This window comes from Clarias gariepinus, chromosome 2 (assembly GCF_024256425.1).
Source record: "Clarias gariepinus isolate MV-2021 ecotype Netherlands chromosome 2, CGAR_prim_01v2, whole genome shotgun sequence".
NCBI classification, from domain to species: Eukaryota; Metazoa; Chordata; class Actinopteri; order Siluriformes; family Clariidae; genus Clarias; species Clarias gariepinus.
The window spans coordinates 27,440,938-27,460,334 of NC_071101.1; the positions used below are offsets into that span (position 1 = coordinate 27,440,938).

At 38.7% G+C, this 19,397-nt stretch overlaps 1 protein-coding gene across 5 annotated transcripts in view; it reads right to left on the reverse strand.

The window, feature by feature from the left end:
- Positions 1-1,272: 1,272 nt before the first annotated feature.
- ankrd27 (ankyrin repeat domain 27 (VPS9 domain)) overlaps positions 1,273-19,397 on the reverse strand; it is a 30,678-nt gene continuing 12,553 nt past the window's right edge. For 3 of the 5 annotated variants that reach the window (XM_053479624.1, XM_053479632.1, XM_053479606.1), the window contains exons 11-29: positions 18,771-18,849; positions 18,461-18,593; positions 18,051-18,143; positions 17,515-17,639; positions 14,844-14,926; positions 14,508-14,623; positions 13,829-13,921; positions 13,500-13,697; positions 12,936-12,980; positions 12,521-12,640; positions 12,385-12,429; positions 10,285-10,407; positions 9,087-9,284; positions 4,785-4,904; positions 4,480-4,644; positions 4,216-4,309; positions 3,562-3,601; positions 3,240-3,303; positions 1,273-3,135 (exon numbers count right to left, since the gene is read on the reverse strand). In XM_053479624.1, the coding sequence (XP_053335599.1) occupies positions 2,728-3,135; positions 3,240-3,303; positions 3,562-3,601; positions 4,216-4,309; positions 4,480-4,644; positions 4,785-4,904; positions 9,087-9,284; positions 10,285-10,407; positions 12,385-12,429; positions 12,521-12,640; positions 12,936-12,980; positions 13,500-13,697; positions 13,829-13,921; positions 14,508-14,623; positions 14,844-14,926; positions 17,515-17,639; positions 18,051-18,143; positions 18,461-18,593; positions 18,771-18,849 (2,342 nt within the window). In that variant the 3' untranslated portion in view covers positions 1,273-2,727. The remainder of the gene's footprint in view (positions 3,136-3,239; positions 3,304-3,561; positions 3,602-4,215; positions 4,310-4,479; positions 4,645-4,784; positions 4,905-9,086; positions 9,285-10,284; positions 10,408-12,384; positions 12,430-12,520; positions 12,641-12,935; positions 12,981-13,499; positions 13,698-13,828; positions 13,922-14,507; positions 14,624-14,843; positions 14,927-17,514; positions 17,640-18,050; positions 18,144-18,460; positions 18,594-18,770; positions 18,850-19,397) is intronic. The other 2 variants (XM_053479614.1, XR_008355899.1) reach the window with 2 other exon arrangements.

A 19,397-nucleotide genomic window follows, 5' to 3' on the forward strand; every position in this document is an offset into this window, starting at 1 on the left:
GGTTTCCCATATTTAACAGGTTGAAAGGGGGTCAGATTAATTACGCTCTCGGCTCTTTAGACCCTGCTGTGGAAGAGCTGACACAGGGACTTTTATCTTCCTGTTCTGGGCATCTGTGAATGCTACATTTCATTCTGATATTTGCTTAATGTGTTAATTGATGACCTCTCTTTCCCCTCTGCCCGGCTCCTCCATATTCAAATGAGCCCACAGGCGATTTGCACTTTAGAGCCATCTTAAGTAAGAGTGTTCGCCTTAACCGTGGGCAGCAGTCTCAAGGCACAGCATTTTCCAGAAAACGGCGTGTCAATCATTTAATGCACTTTTGTAAAAGTGCTCTTTTTTTTTTGCCCGTTTAGACTAAGTGGTTTAATCTTCTTCTATTGGCGTGATGCATGGTTGGCTGTGAAACTGCCTTGGCGCTTAATAATGGTAATGACTACATTTCCCTACATCTCCTTCATTAAATCAGAGCGGCCATAAGATTCCTTGCCTGTTCACCATATTCATCAATCAGGGTGATAGACTAGGAGCACATTTCATACACACACCCACAGGGAACACTTGCAACTGGTCACACGGTTCTAGCAAACATTTCTGCCTTCTACTGCTAAATGTACTACTCCCATATACAAATAAAGATTGTGGCTTAAATTCTGCACAAGATTAAGTTTGATTACAGGTTAAGTGATGTAAAAGTGACATCTGGAACCAAACATAGTGGTTAAATAACAGTGTGGTTTAAGAGTCCAACAGCTTCCTTCACTTATTTTCCTAGCATTCTGTGTAAGATTTGAGCACATTAACAATTAACTGGGTAAATAACCACATTTGGTAAATGACAAGTATCAGTACATCAAGAAAAAAAAGAAATGCGTAGAAAATAAGTATGTTTGGTTTTTTTTGCACATTTTTTTGTTAAATATTGTAAAATATTTTTATTAGCCTACATGTTCACTTCACCTTGATTTTCAACATAAAAATGACAACAAAAAAATTTAAAAGAAATAAAAATAATAATAAGGAGAGCATTTTCTCTGTTTTTGTTGAAAAAGAAAAATTATTTGTAACAGAATTGTAATTGCATATATTTAAAATAGATATGAGACATGGACTGTGTTAACAAATAATTGGATCAAAGCATTTCACTGCACATCGTACTGTGTATGACTGTGTACGTGACAAATAAAATTTGAATTTGCATACCTACTGCTAAATGGTGGAGGGAGAATTGAGAGTTGCAAGCAAATAAATTTAAAAGAAAATCCAGCACAGCCTGAACATGTTTTTTTATTAATCACTCTTGAATGTTGATGTATGACGTTATCTTAGGTTATTCTGACCCTGTTTAAATAAGGCACATTCACTGAATTGGTACATGAATAACACTTATAGGGACATGTATAAAAAATAATCACTATTTTTTCCAGATTAGAGATGTAAAGATGCTACAATCCAGAAAGTTTTGTTTCATTATTAATTGCGATCTTGCAATTATTTTTCTGAGGAAAAAAGTTCAAATTAGACCCAAATCTAAAAAAAAAAAAAAACACAGTGAACCTATTCCATGTTAGGATTAGTCATTATAAAAAGAACATGTACATGTGTGTATGTATTTAAAGATTAAAGTGCATGCTTAAAACAGTACCGGACCAGAATATTCTCTCCTCTATACTTTGTTTATGCATCAAAGAAGGTTTAAATGAGTTAAGAATATGAAGTAAGATGAATGTCCTTGGCATTTAAAAGCGAGGCATTGTTTTCATATCTACATTCCACACTTTAAAATTCCTCAATCAAATAAAGATGGAAGAAAAATCAATTTCAAAACTACCCAAGTAGTACACAAAATTTATGAAGAAAGGTGAAATTTCTTGTCGAAAATAAACTTACAAAGCATGTTAGAAGACTTCTAAGAAACATGGCTTGCATGGAAATATCTTGTCATTCATGCAGTCTTGTGTAAAATCAGCTTAAGTGACGCCTAAGCTAATGAAACATACAACCGGCTTGATAAGTTTATATCAAAAAGAGTCAAGTGATAAACTGGACCTTAAAAAGTAAAAATGATAACCAATCATCCCTTTTTATGACACTAGGAAAATAAATCTATGCTGGTAAAAGTGCTGGGCAAATAAAACTGCAGGCTAAACTGTTTCTTAAAGGTGTTTTAAGTTGTTTCTCCAATTTTGAAAGGCTCCTAACAGGGAAATTCTGACTACTTCATCTACATAAAGCCACACATTGTTAGATCTGGATTTTAGCAAAAAGGGATATATTACTAAAACAAACTAAGATCTGGGACTTTTAAAATGTAGACAATTTATCAGCATCCCATTTTGTGTCACACTGTGATCGTTTCAGTCCTAGAAATATATCTTCATTTCATAACTCATCCTTATCTCCCTTCATATTGCAAATAATACTTATAACATTAATCGTGCCTGTTGAGAGTACATACTTTAATTCACAAATCCTCTCAACCCTGACAGTTTCATTTAAATTGTGTCTCAAAGTCAGTTCACTAAATTAAATCTGAAGCTTTAGACATTTTAAAAGCAGTTCAGATTTGAGCTAAAGCAGCTGTTCATGTCAGTGGCTGGGGTGAGTTTGGAAATGCAGACTGAAGCACAGATATTAAACCATAGTCAGAACAGCTAAATGCATAGCCTCTATAGTGATTTTCTTGTTTCATCGTGTTTAAAGTTAGAGCAGCCTCTGAAGTCCTCAGAGCACAATATTATCCATCTCTGCGGAAACCATATAAAGGTTTTTGTCCATGTTCTGATCTTCCTCATCCTCCTCCTCCTCTTTCTCCTCCAAGGTGGCGTGTACACTCTCGTCAGCCTTGCCAATAACCTGCTCAGGTTCTGATGAGAGGTTGGTGGCATAATCACTCTGTTCAATATCAACCATTATGACTGCATTGGAGCTACTCTGCATATGATCCAGGTCCGTGGAGGAGCCACAAGTCAGGTCCTGGTGTATGGTGTGACTGCGGTTTAAGCTTCTGCCCTGGTTCAGTGCAGCCCTTTTCAAAGAACGCGAGTTTTCAGGCAGATGGTTCAAAAAGTCGCAGCCATCAACAGTCTCTCCCCGACGTAGTCGCCTTCTATAACTTAGATCGTCTAAATCCTGTGATCCATGCGAGACAAAGACCACAAATAAAATATATAATAAAATAATACAAGGTCAACAGTGTGGCGTGGTTTAGAAAATACAAAAACAAAGATAGTTACCTTATATGAAGAGTTGGTAGAGAGAAGTATGGTACTGTCTTGTGATTTATTCATCTGCTGTATTCTGTACATAAAAGAGCATAAACATTATTAACGAATCAGTCAGAATTAAAAAATTCTATTCTTTTGCTGGAGTTAACAAGTAATTTATCTAGATATAGGTGCTGAGCTAATGAAAATAGGTTTTTGCGATTTAGACCAGAAGATGGCTACAACAAGAACAGCATCTCCTATGTACTGTAACTATTGTATAAAGCCCTGAAAGTTTTAGCAAGTAATCCATTCATAAACGCATCGAAGTACAGATAGGTCTGTCTCACACCTTTGCATATCAGGACTCTTGTGTTGGACAACAGAGGGCGCTGTAAGAGAGAAAAAGAAAAAAAAAGCAACCATGGGTGAACACATTCCCAAGCTGTTTTTTGTATGTCGGTATGTATATTTGTATTACATGTAAATTTTACATGAATTAACCGTGACATTACAAAGCAAAACATTATGCTCAATATTGTGTAGGTTTGCCTTGCGCCACCGAAGTGTCTCTGGCCCCTGGTGCGATGTATATTGTGGTGTCTGGCAGCAGAACGCTGGCAGGGGATCCTTTGGGTCCTGTATGTTTAAGGGTGGGCCTACATGGATTGGACTTCTTTGTCCGGTACATTCCACGGCTGCTTGATCAGGCTAGAGAGTTTGGAGGATTGATCAACCTTGGGCTCTTGGACTGTGGAGCACCGTGCAAGGTGGGTTGTGCTGTAAAGGGTATCTTTTTTCATGGCAAGCATTGGCTTTTTTCACTGAACTGTGCTGCACTGGCTTTTCTGTGAAATTGGACCAGACAGGTCGGCCTTTGCTCCCCTCAGGCATAAATGATCCCTGGGTGCCCATGATCCTGTCACCAGTTTACTGGTATACTGTATAATGGATAATGTGTGTGAATGTTATGGCTGACCGGTGTATATAAACCTCTCATTTTTACCTAGATGTCTTTGGGCTATGCAGAACCGTTTGACTGATTCAGCGTCAAGACCGCACACACAGGCTTTCTGGAGAATCCTCAGAATCGCTGTGTTCTGCAATATATATACATATATATATATATCCATTTAACAAGATCAACTGTACATGTAAATCAAATAGTAAATCTGCTTATAAGTCAACAAATTAGAAGACAGTGTTCCTATTACTATTTATCTATTCTGGAATGTGAGGATGAACAGTTAATAAATGCTAGCCTTCTTACAGTCTCCTGAGCACAGTCCACTGCAGTGCACTGTCTGTTGTTCCTGAGGTTTGTGAGTGCCCCAGCCTGTAGCAGCAGTTCCACCAGAGTTTGATGTCCTCCTCTCACTGCCTCGTGTAGAGCCGTGTTCCCCTGATTGTTGGACTGGTTCAATGAAGCGCCACTCTAAAGGGAGACAAAATAATTAACTTTACCCAGTCTCTGTTTTAGGTTGGCCTTATTAGATGACTGGTTACATACAAAGCAATAAATAGAGGCAGTTCTACATCATGTATTGTGAGAAAGGAGTGTAATGCTGATGGTACCTCTAACAGAACTGCTACTATCTCCTCATGTCCCTTTAAACAGGCTTGGATCAGTGGAGTGTTCCCATACTGATCCTTCTTATTTAGCTTGGCATTGCACTCCACCAGAGATCTCACTACCTACAGAAACAAAGGGAAACACACAAAAGAACACAGTTAATGATAGCTATGCGTTATAGATATCTGCAGCTTCGGAGCTTTGTAGCGTTGAACTCTAATTGCTTTCCATTATTGCCTCCTGCTTCTCTATTAGACTCAATTTTTAAATATAAATCAATCGGAAAACAAACTGTAAGTAGGATATATGAATTACTTAATAGGCATAATCTAGAGTCACTTAATTTGCTTAAAAATAAATGGGAAACAGATTTGGAGGAACCTATTTCAGAAGAAACTTGGCACAATATAATAAAAGGAATTTTTTCGTCATCCATCTGTCTTAGGCATGCTGCGATACAGTTTAAAATTGTTCATTGCTTGCATTGGTCCAAGACCCGACTCTCTAAAATTATGCCTGATATAGACCCTATATGTGATCGATGCAGACAGTATCCTGCCACCCTACTGCACATGTTTTGGACGTGCCCGAAGCTTTACACATATTGGGTTAACATCTTTGAGACCTTCTCCAAGACGTTTGGAGAGAGGATAGAACCATCTCCATGTAGCCTAGGCTACCCTAGGCTTATAATACACTGTTTGTTTCCATCCTTTTTCGGGCTTCTGTATGTATGCATTGTATATATATGTCTGGGGATTGGGGAGTTGGGATGTTTGACCTTAGTTTGGTAATTTTGTATTTTTGTGTTTGTTTCTGTACTTTTATGCTTGGATTTCTATGTATGTGTTATATATGCTGCGGAAACTAATAAAAACACTTTGAACAAAAAAAAAATAATAGCTATGCGTTACCAGTACAGTATGTCAGTGAGATTGTCTGCTTAAAAGTACGAAATAATTTTTTTTTTTAGATGAATCTTTGAGGGTTATTTGTAACAAAGTGGACATTTTAAAAGGCATAAATCCAAAAAAGAATTCTGAATAAGAAAGTTTCAGACAGCCCAGTTTGATAACCTCTGATTCACTGTTCACTACTTCACAAAATCACAATTAAAAACAAACAAACATGTCCTACCCTACCAAAAATTCTAAAATTATCACAGAAAGAAAGCATTGCTAAATAAGCTATCGTTAGTTCCCTTTCAGTCAATTCACTCGGTACAACACATATTGTACGGGATATCACGCCCTCTCATGTCCTGGCTGAAGCCACCTTTATTCACGCCGTAAAGGCAGGCAAACCTGTGGTGACGTAGGTGTAGCCCCACCTACACCTATAACCCATCGTCGCAACGGTTGACCCTCAGTTCTTACACTCTTCACCTCGCTGTAAACACCTTTTCCGTAGAGTTTTCTAGGTGCTGCTAGTTAACTCTACACTTTACTTTACAAGACTGCGCTTAAAATCAGCTTAACTGCTCTTGTTGGCGTTAGCGACAACAGCCTCATTTTGGTGAGTCGTCTACCCGCGAAGTGCTGACTTTTAAGTTCACCGTCAGTCAGAACATTAGCGACATCTCAGTTTAGTTGGCTTCTGTTTAGCTGTGCTAACAGCGCTAGCTGGCATGGAAGCTAATGTGGCAAAGAAGAGGTCCGCTGTTCGCTCCTGTCCTCAGGAGTGTGGCTTCTCCTTGCACGAGAAGGACCAGCATGAAGCGTGCCCCGTCTGTCTGGGAATTCTCCATGCTCTAGGTAAGCTCTAGCTGCGCCCGAGTCATGTGCGCTTTGTGGGCGCTCCTACAGCGCTGGCCAGCAGCCAGGCACAGAGCAGCATGCTTTTGAGGATAATGACGTGCTTGACATTGGCCTAGAGATGCATGGCTTGTCGGAGGACGAGCATGAAATTTTGCCGCCCGCTCAGAGCTCCGCTGCTACTGCGTTAGCCGCTCGGGACGACACTTCATTTTTTGCTCTCTACTGCCGAGCGGCCCGAGAAGCTGGAGGTGGAGTGGCCCTCCCCGCAGCCGGTTCAAAAATCGTCAAGGTTCACAGGATTTTTTCTTCCTCCTGAACCGACAACCGTTAAAAACTGCTTGCCTATGTTTCCCGACTTTGTCGGCGAGTTAACGTCATCATGGAGCAAGCCGCTGTCGACCCGTGTATCAGTGCCCGGTTACGGACAGTATTTGGAATTAAAAGGAGCTGAAAGAGCAGGACTTGTTAGCCCACCGCCAATGGAGCCATCTTTGGCTGCTTTTTTGGCACCCTCGCATAATCATGGAGTGTCTGGCCCTACTCTCCTTCCGTCCAAACACTGTAGATTCTCCTCTGCCCAGCTGGAGAAGATTTACCGCGCTCAAACGGGCACTGCTCGTGCGCTCAACTCCGCTAAGCTGCTTCAAACATATCAGGCAATGTGTTTGGCAGAGCTCGGCTCACTGGTGCCTCAGGAGAGCCCGTTCTGTGCGCTGCTTAACGAGGTCAGGACCGCGACAGACTACATTTTGCGCATGTCTCGTTGTGCGGCTCTTTCCCTCGGGAAAGGGATGGTGAGCGCAGTGGTAGCACAGAGGCATTTATGGCTCACGCTCTCTGACATGGGCCGTCTACTTGGATGAACCGCTGTCTGCTGAGGGTTTGTTCAGCCAGTCACTCGATGCCATTCAGGCAAAGTTTGACTTCAGAAGGAAACGGGCTGAAGCGTTGCGAGACATCATTCCGCGACGAGAGGTGAAGCCCAAACAGGCTCGAAGTATGACCCCTCCGCGGCCACCTCATAAAAGACCACCGCCGGCAGCTAGCTCGAGCTCCCGGCCGGTGAAGCAAAAGCCTCCCAGGCAAAACCCACGGCAGTCGGCCTGGGGTATCGAACTGAGGGGCAACCGTGGCGACGATGGTTTATAGGTGTAGGCGGGGCTACACCTACGTCACCACAGGTTTGCCTGCCTTTACGGCGTGAAAAAAGGTGGCTTCAGCCAGGACACGAGAGGGCGTGATATCCCATACAATATGTGTTGTACCTCGTTCCTCTCCTTCAGGGAACAGAGGTTATAGTCATAACCATTCATTTTGGTGCTCAGACTATAAACTTAACTTCGACACATTTTTTGTATCCAAAGAAGAAAAACAAGCATACATTAAAGTAACCAAAAGTTACTTAAATACATTAAAGTAACCAAAAGTTACTTAATGTATTTCATCTGGAAACAGTAAGTTTGGATAACCAAAAAGTTCTACTTTTTACACTGAATGATCCCCTCTAACTGAGACCAAAGAAGCAGAGGAAAAAAAAAAAAGCAAGTGTACAATGGCTATGCATTCCACGTTAACAAAAGTGGGCAGGCATAAATCTTTGAATGCTTAAAGTGAACATCTCACCTATGTGAGTGTTACAGTATACCCTGTTTGTTCCTACTGGCTTGTGGATTCCATGTCGGTAAATTTGCAAAAAAAGTTAACCCAGCTAACCTCGAAACAATGCAAAATTTGCATGTGAAAGTAAATTTTCTATTTGCAGTTAGTCATCCTTAAAGTTAGTTTTTTTCATGTTTGGCATTTTCTGCCTTGCTATGCAGGCTTGATTTGCTAAGCAAGCAGACAAAATATTGCAAATAAAATATTAATTTAAAATTTTAAATTACTTATTTAAATGTGAAGGGAATTGGGCAACAGGGGTTTCTTAAGGTTTGCTCCAGAAATAAAATGGTAAAAATACATTTTCTGAAAACCTTTAGCTGGGATTAATTTCTTTACCATTATTCCAATTAAACCACTTTTTATGTAAAAAGTTAATTATTTAAATGTGTGCTATAATTTGTTCCCTATTTATCAGAACTTATTTTTTCATTCAAATTTTAATTGTAACTGAGATTCAAATTAACCTTTAATACCTTAATCTTTCTGAAGTTTATATCAAATTTATTTAAGTGACCAAACAACAGCCTGATATACAAATAAAATAATAACTCTGATAATTGCAGGATGTGAATTTTAGATGAATAAAAAAAAATGAATGAATTATTGATTGAATGAATCCCCCTCACCCTTAATGTATTTCATGGTCCCCACTAGAAAGGTGTGTACAAATAAAAATATCTGTTGAAGCGGGCAGATAGAGAATTTAAAAGAACAGTGATGTGATTCGCTTTAGTATGAATATTCCAGTATTCCTTCCAGAATATTCCAATATTTATTCCAGTAAGAACAGACCTGATTGTGTGACAAAAATATATAAAAAGGGATTTGGCATGTTTGGCTGAATGTTTAGTGATTATACACAGTTATGTAACGCAGCAGCAGCACCTGTGTGTGGCTATTCTGGCAGGCCAGATGGAGTGGAGTGGCGTTCTGACCATTACAGGCGTTGATGTTGGCTCCATGGCGGATGAGCAATGAGATTAGTGCTGTGTGTCCATGCAGGGCTGCAACGTGCAGAGGCATGAAACCATCTGTGCTGCTGCTGTTCACTCCCAACCTGTCGAGCTGCAGGGTGCGTAACTTCTTTAAAAAAATAAAACAACACACAAACCCATCCCAAAAAATTTAAAGGTGGCACACTGAAATTCTTTGTATGAGATCAGAAATTTACTGAAAAAAATACTTGACTGGAGTATTACTCCAGTAACAGTTCTTATATAAGCAGCGTTAATAATTTACTATATTTTATATTAACCATCACAGTTCACAAAGTCATTGTCAAGCTCGATTAGAGCTAAATGTGCATCTCGTAAGTAAGAACTATACGGAACAAAAATATAAACGCAACACTTTTGTTTTTGCTCCCATTTTTTATGAGATGAACTCAAAGATATGAAACATTTTCTATAGTACATACACAAAATACCCATATCTTTCAAATTGCACAGGTGTGCCTTAGACTGGCCACCTGTAAAAAGCCACTTTGAAAGGTTCAGTTGAATCACACAGCACAATGCCACAGATGTCGCAAGTTTTGAGGGAGCGTGCAATTGGCATGCTGACAGCAGGAATGTCCACCAGAGCTTTTGCTCGTGAATTCAATGTTCATTTCTCCACCATAAGCCGTCTCCAAAGGTGTTTCAGAGGATTTGGCAGTACATCCAACCAGCCTCACAACCGCAAACGACGTGTAACCACACCAGCCCAGGACCTCCACATTCAGCATGTTCACCCCCATGATCGTCTGAGACCAGCCACTCGGACAGCTGCTGAAACAATCGGAGTGCATAACCAAAGAATTTCTGCACAAACTGTCAAACAGTCTCAGGGAAGCTTATCTGCATGCTCGTCATCCTCATTGGGGTCTCGACTTGACTCCAGTTCTTCATCGTAACGGATTTTGACAGATTTGTGAACAATATTTGAAAGATATGGTTATTTTGTTTATGTAGAAAATATTTCAGATCTTTGAGTTCATCTTATTAAAAATGGGAGCAAAACAAAAGTGTTGCGTTTATATTTTTGTTCAGTATAATTCTATTTAATAATAACTAAAAGCATGTATTTCACAAAGTGTGTAAACCTTTTGTGTGGGTTCACACTTTGGACACTGGCACAGAGGATGGCATAGGTCTGTCTTTGCAGGCAATTCAGTTTTCTCTTCATCCTCTGGCTCTTCATCTAACCACTCCAACAGGTAGCGTACCTGAAACATAAAATATCCACACAGCTATAAGATTACCACCACCAGCAGCTGAACTGTTACATTGACTATCAATTATATTCCAGTAATATAATATTCCAGCGTGTGGGGAACAAAGGCTAACCTGTCTGGTCTGATCCCACAGAAAAGCTAATGTAGCAAAATTGACAGAAAGGTATCAGAACCTCCAGTACATCTCAGCTTGGTGTGTATGGTGTGTACAGCATGCAAAGAGTTCAAGGTTGTTGACTTGGCCTCTAAAATTCCCAGATCTCAATACAAACAAACATCCATGGAATGTGCTGGCCCAAACAAGTTGGGCCCCAACTTGCAACTTCCAGCACTTAAAGAATCTGCTGCTGACGTTCTGGTGCCAGATGCCACAGCACACCTTTAGAGGTCTCGTGATGTTATGACCAGAGAGGTGAGGGCTGTTTTGGCGCCATGGGAAACGTACACAATATTGGGTTTAATTTGTTAAGAATTTAATCATATTTAAGCCCAATTTTGTGTACGTATATATATATATATATACATATATATATATACATATATATATATACATATATATACATATACATATATATACATAGATATATATATACATATATATACATAGATATATATATACATATATATACATAGATATATATATACATATATATACATAGATATATATATACATATATATACATAGATATATATATACATATATATACATATATATATATATATATACACACATACACACACATATACACACATACATACATTATATATATATATATATATATATATATATATATATATTAGGGATGCACCGAAATGAAAATTCTGGGCCGAAAACGAAACCGAAATTTTTGGATGCACTTGGCCGAAAACCGATACCGAAACCGAAAATGGCTTCATTAAAAAACATGTTTAAAATATTTTCTTTTTGTTTGTATTAAAAAAACTACAAATTAATTAAGCAATCAAACTTTTATTGATAATAAATAACAGTAATAAGGCTGTTTAACAATAACAAAACTAAATAAAATTTCTTTCTGTAACAAAATTGTGCAAAAAAAATTCTAGCTGCTTTTTTACTTCAATTTTAAATTACTGTACCAAACAACAGTGCACAAACAGAAGAAAAATAAATAAATCCAACCTCTTACTGTAAACAACATAACTATACACACTAAATTGGTCTGCTTTTAATTTAAGCAAAAGAAGCAGGTTTATCTTTATGAACAAAAGTTTTTCAGTTTTCTGGCTGAAGACACAGTTCCTCTTCTCATGAAGAACATACTGCACTGAATAAAATCACGCGGCTCAATGTGGTGTATTAGCCTACGAAATCCGATGTCCTCCACGACTGAAAACGGCTGGTCATCTAAAGCAATGAATTTCATTACTTTCTCTGTTATGTCACGTGCTTTAGCACGTGACCCCCTCTTGAAACTTTTGCAGAGCAAATGTTGCATATTGCAACTTTGCTGTCCTCATCTGAAACTTTGAAGTGCTTCCAAACCGCGACATACTCCGTGTTTGATGCGTAATGACAGCGCGAACGAGACGGGAGGATGGGAGAGGCGTGGCGACAATTTCGGCTTTTATTTTCGGCGCTTTCTTACGTTTCGGCCGAAACCGATAATGCTATTTCGGCCGAAAATTTTCGGCGGCCGAAATTTCGGTGCATCCCTAATATATATATATATATATATATATATATATATATACACACACACATATACACACATACATATACACACACACACACACACACACACTGTACATGTACCGTACTTAAACACCACATTATAAGTTCGCTTCTAAATTGACAAAAACCTTGGCTAGGTCTTAAAACAAAGTTTGCAAGTTTTCAGAACAAGTCCTGGCTCTAGTACAGGCCCTGTGTTAGTCCAAAAAGTAAAAAAAAGTGGAATGATGCCATTTGATTGCAATCATCTAAGTTTATCTGCAATAACTGCTCACCATTTCCACGTCTCCATCTGCCACTGCCCGCAGTAACTTTTCCACCTGCCAAATGAGATACAGAGAGATGCCTTAGTTAAATCTCATTCAACATGAAGGCATAATTTCAAACTTTTATCACATTTCCTGGTGTCACCTCCTTTTGGCGAGTGCGATCACTTTCAGAACTAGCCTCCAGAGAGACTGTTGAGGACATACTGGACACAGAGGTACGTCTGCTGCTGCTGTCAGCTGACTGTGGAGAAGGACTGGGAGTCTAAGAAAACAAACAGAAAAGGGCATTTTAATTAGAATCCGTTCATTGTTTTGTTGCCAATTTGTGTTGTCACCATTTTCATTTAGTTTCTCTGTCATGTTCCTATACATGATTTTCAGTATTCTTCACTTAGCAATTTTAGAATGCAGTAAAAATTATATAATTGTACATTTTTATTTTCTTGTTTTTATTTATTTTTTGTAAAGCAATTTGGTTACACTTTAATGTAGGATTTTAATGTAGAACATGCTATATAAAGAAAGTGTACTATTAATATTTTTCTGAAACCATTTACCTTTTTACCTGCACTTCCATATGTGCGCTCCAGCAAGGACAAAACCTACAACAAGAAGAAAAACAGGACAAGATTAGAAAGGTGTTACTCACAATAAAAATGTAAAATAATTAAATCCATAGAACTACTTCAGTATTACACAAACAAACAAACAACTAGGGCTGGGCGATTAATCGAAATCGACATTTAGAACGTATTATCGATCAAATTTTCCCAGGTTGATTATTTCAATTACTTTCCCTTGGAAGCAAAGCATAAAAAATGAGTGGATCGAAAAGCGGATCAAGAATTACGTTACTGTATATTAAACTGCTGTCACATAGTTGACTCATTGAATATTTGCAAGTATTGGATATTTGCCTAATAATGTGGGCATTCATTATGAAAAGTTATCATGTACGGTTATCACTTTCATACAAGATCTTCTACCTCTTTCTTCAAGGATACAACTTCTTTTTAGGGCAGATTTGTGCATTATCGGTATTAAATAAATAAGAATATTTCAGTGTTCAGCTAAGAGAGCTTGAGTGTTGTGTGTAATGCTGAAATGTGTGGTGTTCTGACCCTGGAGTTGAGTGCGCAGTGCAGTGGGCTCTGATTGGCCTTGTTAAGTAGGAGTGTGGAGGCGCCGTTCTCCAGCAGCACCTCCATGATGCCTCCGTAACCCCAACGAGCCGCGATGTGCAGTGCCGTATCCCCCTTGTCATTCTGTACGTTTAGCTGACATGTGTGCATGTCGTAGTAAACCAGTGCCTTTACACACTGTAACACACACAGGTATCTGTTAACATAGTGAAATTCTATGGATTTTAACAGAACTTTGTACGATTTCATGTTATGATGACATGGTCTTTAACGAATTGTATGAACAGAGTATTATTCAGAGTGCTTACATCCTCATGGCCATACATGCAAGCTAGGTGAAGCGGTGTGTTCCCATTGTTGTCCTGAGCGTCTGTGTTTGCTTTATAGTGCAACAGCAGCAGCTAAAGGAGAACAAAAAGGAGTGTCAAACAGAATGAAATCTCAAAAGAGAGGTCAGTATTTCTGAATTGTTTTGGTAAATAACAATAGACCTGATATCACAATTTTACCACATTATGGTATTTACTACTTCACAACTACAAAGAAAATAACATGACATAAACAGGAATAAAACACAACAGATATTGTTCTGAAAAAGAAACATCATCAGTAACAAGGTGGTGTCATGCCACTGAATTCTTTTTTATGTTTACAGTTAACAAGTTGTAAAACGTCCAGTTCCTGATAACATTTAAATTACAGCAGCTGTAAACAAGCATTCCTTCACCAGCAGCTCTTTTTGCTCTCGATCGTGGTAGTTATTAAGGAACTGCAAAGACCTCTCTTATGCGTCTCAGGAATAGGTTTACTCTGACTATTAGTGATGGCTGACAACAACAACTTTTTAAAAGAATACAGAATAAATACATGTAAATATCGCCTTAGCGAAAATCTCACCAGATCAATGAGGGCACTTTTTAGGCTCATGTGGAGCTCTAAATGACTTGTAATATTCTGTAAGCATGGGTATTGAGACAAGACACTCACCGTGACTCCCTGGTAACCCTTCTGGCAGGAGAGGTGCAGAGCTGTGAGGCCGTGGTAGTCTGTGGCATTTACTGCAGCTCCCTTTGACACCAACAGTTCAACCAGCTGTGACTGACCTATTCATCCCCACACACACACACACACACACACACATTCTACACGTCAACATAAAAGGTCTGGGATATGCGTGTGTAAAAGACTTAAAAACAAACCTAAGAAACTTTATCATTAAACTTCATTAACTGACACTGATTAGGATTAGGAATCAGACCTGGAATGTTCTATACGATACATCAAGTATGACAGTGTGTTAAAGCATATGAAAAGACAGCTAACCACATATAGCAGCAACATGAAGAGGAGTGTAGCCTCGGTCGTCCCGGGAAAATGGAGTGACTATGGATGGGTCATTTAATCTCCTGGGAATTAATAGAAAGACAAAAGAACATATTAATACATAGTATTTGGACTGATTACTGATTGAGAGTGGAAGCCACAGTCAAGATTTATATATATATATATATATATATATATATATATATTTATATATATATATATATATATATATATATATATATATATATATACATACACACACACACATACATACACACACATATACACATACATACACACACACACACAGTAGCTTGCAAAAGAATTCAGCCCCCTTGAACATTTTAACATTTTGTTACATTACAGCCACAAACATCAATCAATTTAATTAGAATTCCATGTGAAAGACCAATACAAAGTGGTGTACATGTGAGAAGTGAAACGAAAATCATACATGATTCCAAACATTTTTTACAAATAAATAACTGAAAAGTGGGGTGTGCGTAATTATTTACCCCCCTGAGTCAATACTTTGTCGAACCACCTTTTGCTGCAGTTACAGCTGCCAGTCTTTTAGGATATGTCTCTACCAGCTTTGCACTTCTAGAGACTGAAATCCTTGCCCATTCTTCTTTGCAAAACAGCTCCAGCTCAGTCAGATTAGATGGACAGCGTTTGTGAACAGCAGTTTTCAGATCTTGCCACAGATTCTCGATTGGATTTAGATCTGGACTTTGACTGGGCCATTCTAACACATGGATATGTTTTGTTTTAAACCATTCCATTGTTGCCCTGGCTTTATGTTTAGGGTCGTTGTCCTGCTGGAAGGTGAACCTCCGCCCCAGTCTCAAGTCTTTTGCAGACTCCAAGAGGTTTTCTTCCAAGATTGCCCTGTATTTGGCTCCATCCATCTTCCCATCAACTCTGACCAGCTTCCCTGTCCCTGCTGAAGAGAAGCACCCCCAGAGCATGATGCTGCCACCATATTTGACTGTGGGGACGGTGTGTTCAGAGTGATGTGCAGTGTTAGTTTTCCGCCACACATAGCGTTTTGCATTTTGGCCAAAAAGTTCCATTTTGGTCTCATCTGACCAGAGCACCTTCTTCCACATGTTTGCTGTGTCCCCCACATGGCTTGTGGCAAACTGCAAACGGGACTTCTTCTGGTTTTCTGTTAACAATGGCTTTCTTTTTGCCACTCTTCTATAAAGGTCAACGTTGTGCAGTGGACGACTAATAGTTGTCCTATGGACAGATTCCCCCACCTCGTCCAGAGTCACCATGGGCCTCTTGGCTGCATTTCTGATCAGCGCTCTACTTGTTCGGCCTGTGAGTTTAGGTGGAGGCTTGTCTTGGTAGGTTTACAGTTGTGTCATACTCCTTCCATTTCTGAATGATCGCTTGAACAGTGCTCCGTGGGATGGTCAAGGCTTTGGAAATCTTTTTGTAGCCTAAGCCTGCTTTAAATTTCTCAATACCTTTATCCCTGCCCTGTCTGGTGTATTCTTTGGACTTCATGGTGTTTTTGCTCCCAATATTCTCTTAGACAACCTGTGAGGCCGTCACAGAGCAGCTGTATTTGTACTGACATTAGATTACACACAGGTGCACTCTATTTAGTCATTAGCACTCATCAGGCAATGTCCATGGGCAACTGACTGCACTCAGACCAAAGGGGGCTGAATAATTACGCACACCCCACTTTGCAATTATTTATTTGTAAAAAATGTTCGGAATCATGTTTGATTTTTGTTCCACTTCTCAAGGGGGCGAATACTTTTGCAAGCCACTGTACATACATAAAATATATATATATATATAAATATATATATATATATATATATTTTTTTTTTTTTTTTTTTTTTTTTTTTTAAAGAGAGATAGAGTTTTTTTTAATCTGAACAGCATATGAACAGGTTTTTTTTAAGGAAATGCCGTCTAAAAGGGGAGTAAAACGCTTACTTAAATTGTCCTTGGGCTAATTGTGCTCATTAATGACTGGGTTTTTGCTTTACCCCAATAAATCATAATTATTTTATAGTTACCAGGAAAAACAGACTTGTGTACCACTGTGATATCAAAACAACTTAAGTGGTTGACGAGAATGACGTTCTTATTGTTTTACCCAGAAACAACAAAAATCCCTGAGGCTGTAGTCTTGTGTGCCCATCAGAGTATAATTATGGAGCAATCACATACTGTACTCAATACACTGACAAAGAGACCAACATTAGGCTGTCACTTTACTTAAGATACAAGGATGCTATTTGTTGGAGTTTCTGAAAAAAATGCTTACAGAGTGAAGAAGGACTAGTACTTAGAACTAAAGAATCACTATCAGCACCTCCGTTTAAATGACTGTAAATACATGTTAGGATTGGTGGTAACTTTTAACTCTACTCATGAAAATATGTATAAAATGGATGTTGGCACATTCGTTTACTTTGGCAAAAGCTGCATGGCATGAACTGCATGTAGTGCATAGAGCGCATAAAGCAATAATATCCATGGCTGAGCACGTTAAAAGTAAACAGGATGTCAAATAATAACAGCTGTTACTGGTTCATAGACATGTCTTTATGATAATAATGATTAATTAGATTCATTAATTAGATGAGTATGAGGATGTGTACGTGTGTGTGGAGAGGAAGCAAAGAGTTAAGAGTCTAACCCTGTCAAACGGAGGTCACATGCATCACAGGAGCACAGTGGGTGACACATCAGTTTCCTGTCTTCCTCGCTCTCTCCTTCACTTAGCAAGTGCTGGACTTCTTCATTGTTTCCATTTGCTATATGCTAAAGACACAGAGACAATGTGCTAAACAAGTGCTAAATACTGTATAATGAACATTTTATAGTGACATCTTGTGGTAGAAGAGTGTTTCTCTTTAATTGAAGATAGTAGTGAACGCACAGATGGTTTAACATCTCACGTACCAAACATCATAGCTTAGGCAAAATCAATGAACACAAATGTATTTTTATGATATTCCGAAAAAACCCTGGCAACATGTACACTGAGATATTGGATTTTTACCCTCACATGATTGACTGGGAGGTCAAAGTTCAAAGCATGTTTTGTCTGTATGTATATCTGTTTCTCACAACTGGAACGTCAAACCATCATAAGTCAGGGACCATCATTGTTCATTTGTTTGGTACTGTATGATTTAAAAAGGGGGAAAAAAGATGCAATGTGTTTCTCACCTCAAACAAACAGTCTATAGGTGTAGAAGCGCTCTGGGAAAGAAGATTCATCTTTTGCCTGAAGAACAGTTTGTCATTCAGCTCTCCTGAACCCTATGCACCAGGGAAAATATTTCAATTTATACATCAATACATGAAGAGAAAAACTGATTTTGTGCAATAACTTGTGTAAGAACTCTCATAGTTGTAGTAGGAGATTCTGATCCACTCTGATATGATTAAAACAATCTCTCATGCCTAGAAGATGCGGCTCAATTACATTACGTGGTTAAACAGAAGGATTTTGTTTCTCAGCATTCCCACCGTTGTAAACAAAAAGAAAATAAGCCATTATTTATTTGAACTGTAATGTTTGTTTAGAACAGCTTAATGAAAGAGAAATAAGGTCTGAGACCCTGCACATCTCTTACCGTCGACCCTTGATTAAGGTTGCCTTGGCTGATGTACTCCACAGCTGCCTCAAACGACGTCAGGCAGTAACTCAGGTCATCCTTGGTAGAGTTACAAAAATGGAAGTTTTTAATGTAGCTGAGATTTGCCATCCTGGAAAAAATAAACAAATATGATGTGAGCGGAACAAAAAAAATACTTGTATATATAAATGCATGGCTTTTAGAGGCAATTAAATGCAAATAAAACCCAGGCCAAAAAACATAATGCTTTCGATCGATCTCAGTTTGATGATATATTCTGAATATGTTGGATTACTGCTTTACATACCAATTAGGGATCTCGGTTTTCACCAGGAGGTACAGAATCACTGAAAGGAGATCATCTGCACATACAGCCTCCAAGTTAACTAAAACAAAAGAGAGAGGAAATCCATTCTATATTCAGTGTGTAAATGTGCTCCAGTCTCACCATTGCAATACACTCCTACTGTGTCTGCTTCAATAATCTCGCATTTGGCCCACTTGGCAGCTTAGCAAACACTGGTCAAGAGCAGATTGCTCTACTTTACACAAACAGTGAAGTGTTGTTGCGCTGCCAACACCGTGTATTTCAATAATAACAGTTTGCCGTGAAACAGAGTTAAGAATGCTGTGTGAGAGAGTGTGTGTGCATGCAAGTGTGTGTCCCAGCTAATCTGGTTACTATAGTAAAGTTTAGGAGAATGCTTGGACAGAAGGACAAATACAACATTGTCTTGCAACAACAAAACCCCATTAAACTGTGTTGTCAAGGAAAACAATAAAGCAGCATTACTAGGTAAAGCAAATCAACATACTCTATTTTTTTTTTCTTTACACCTTTTTTCACATAGATGTGTTCCACTTTTCGGAAAGCCAAGCATAAATATATCCCAAAGAATTAAGACTTCCAGTAATAAAAAGTAAAAGTAAGGAA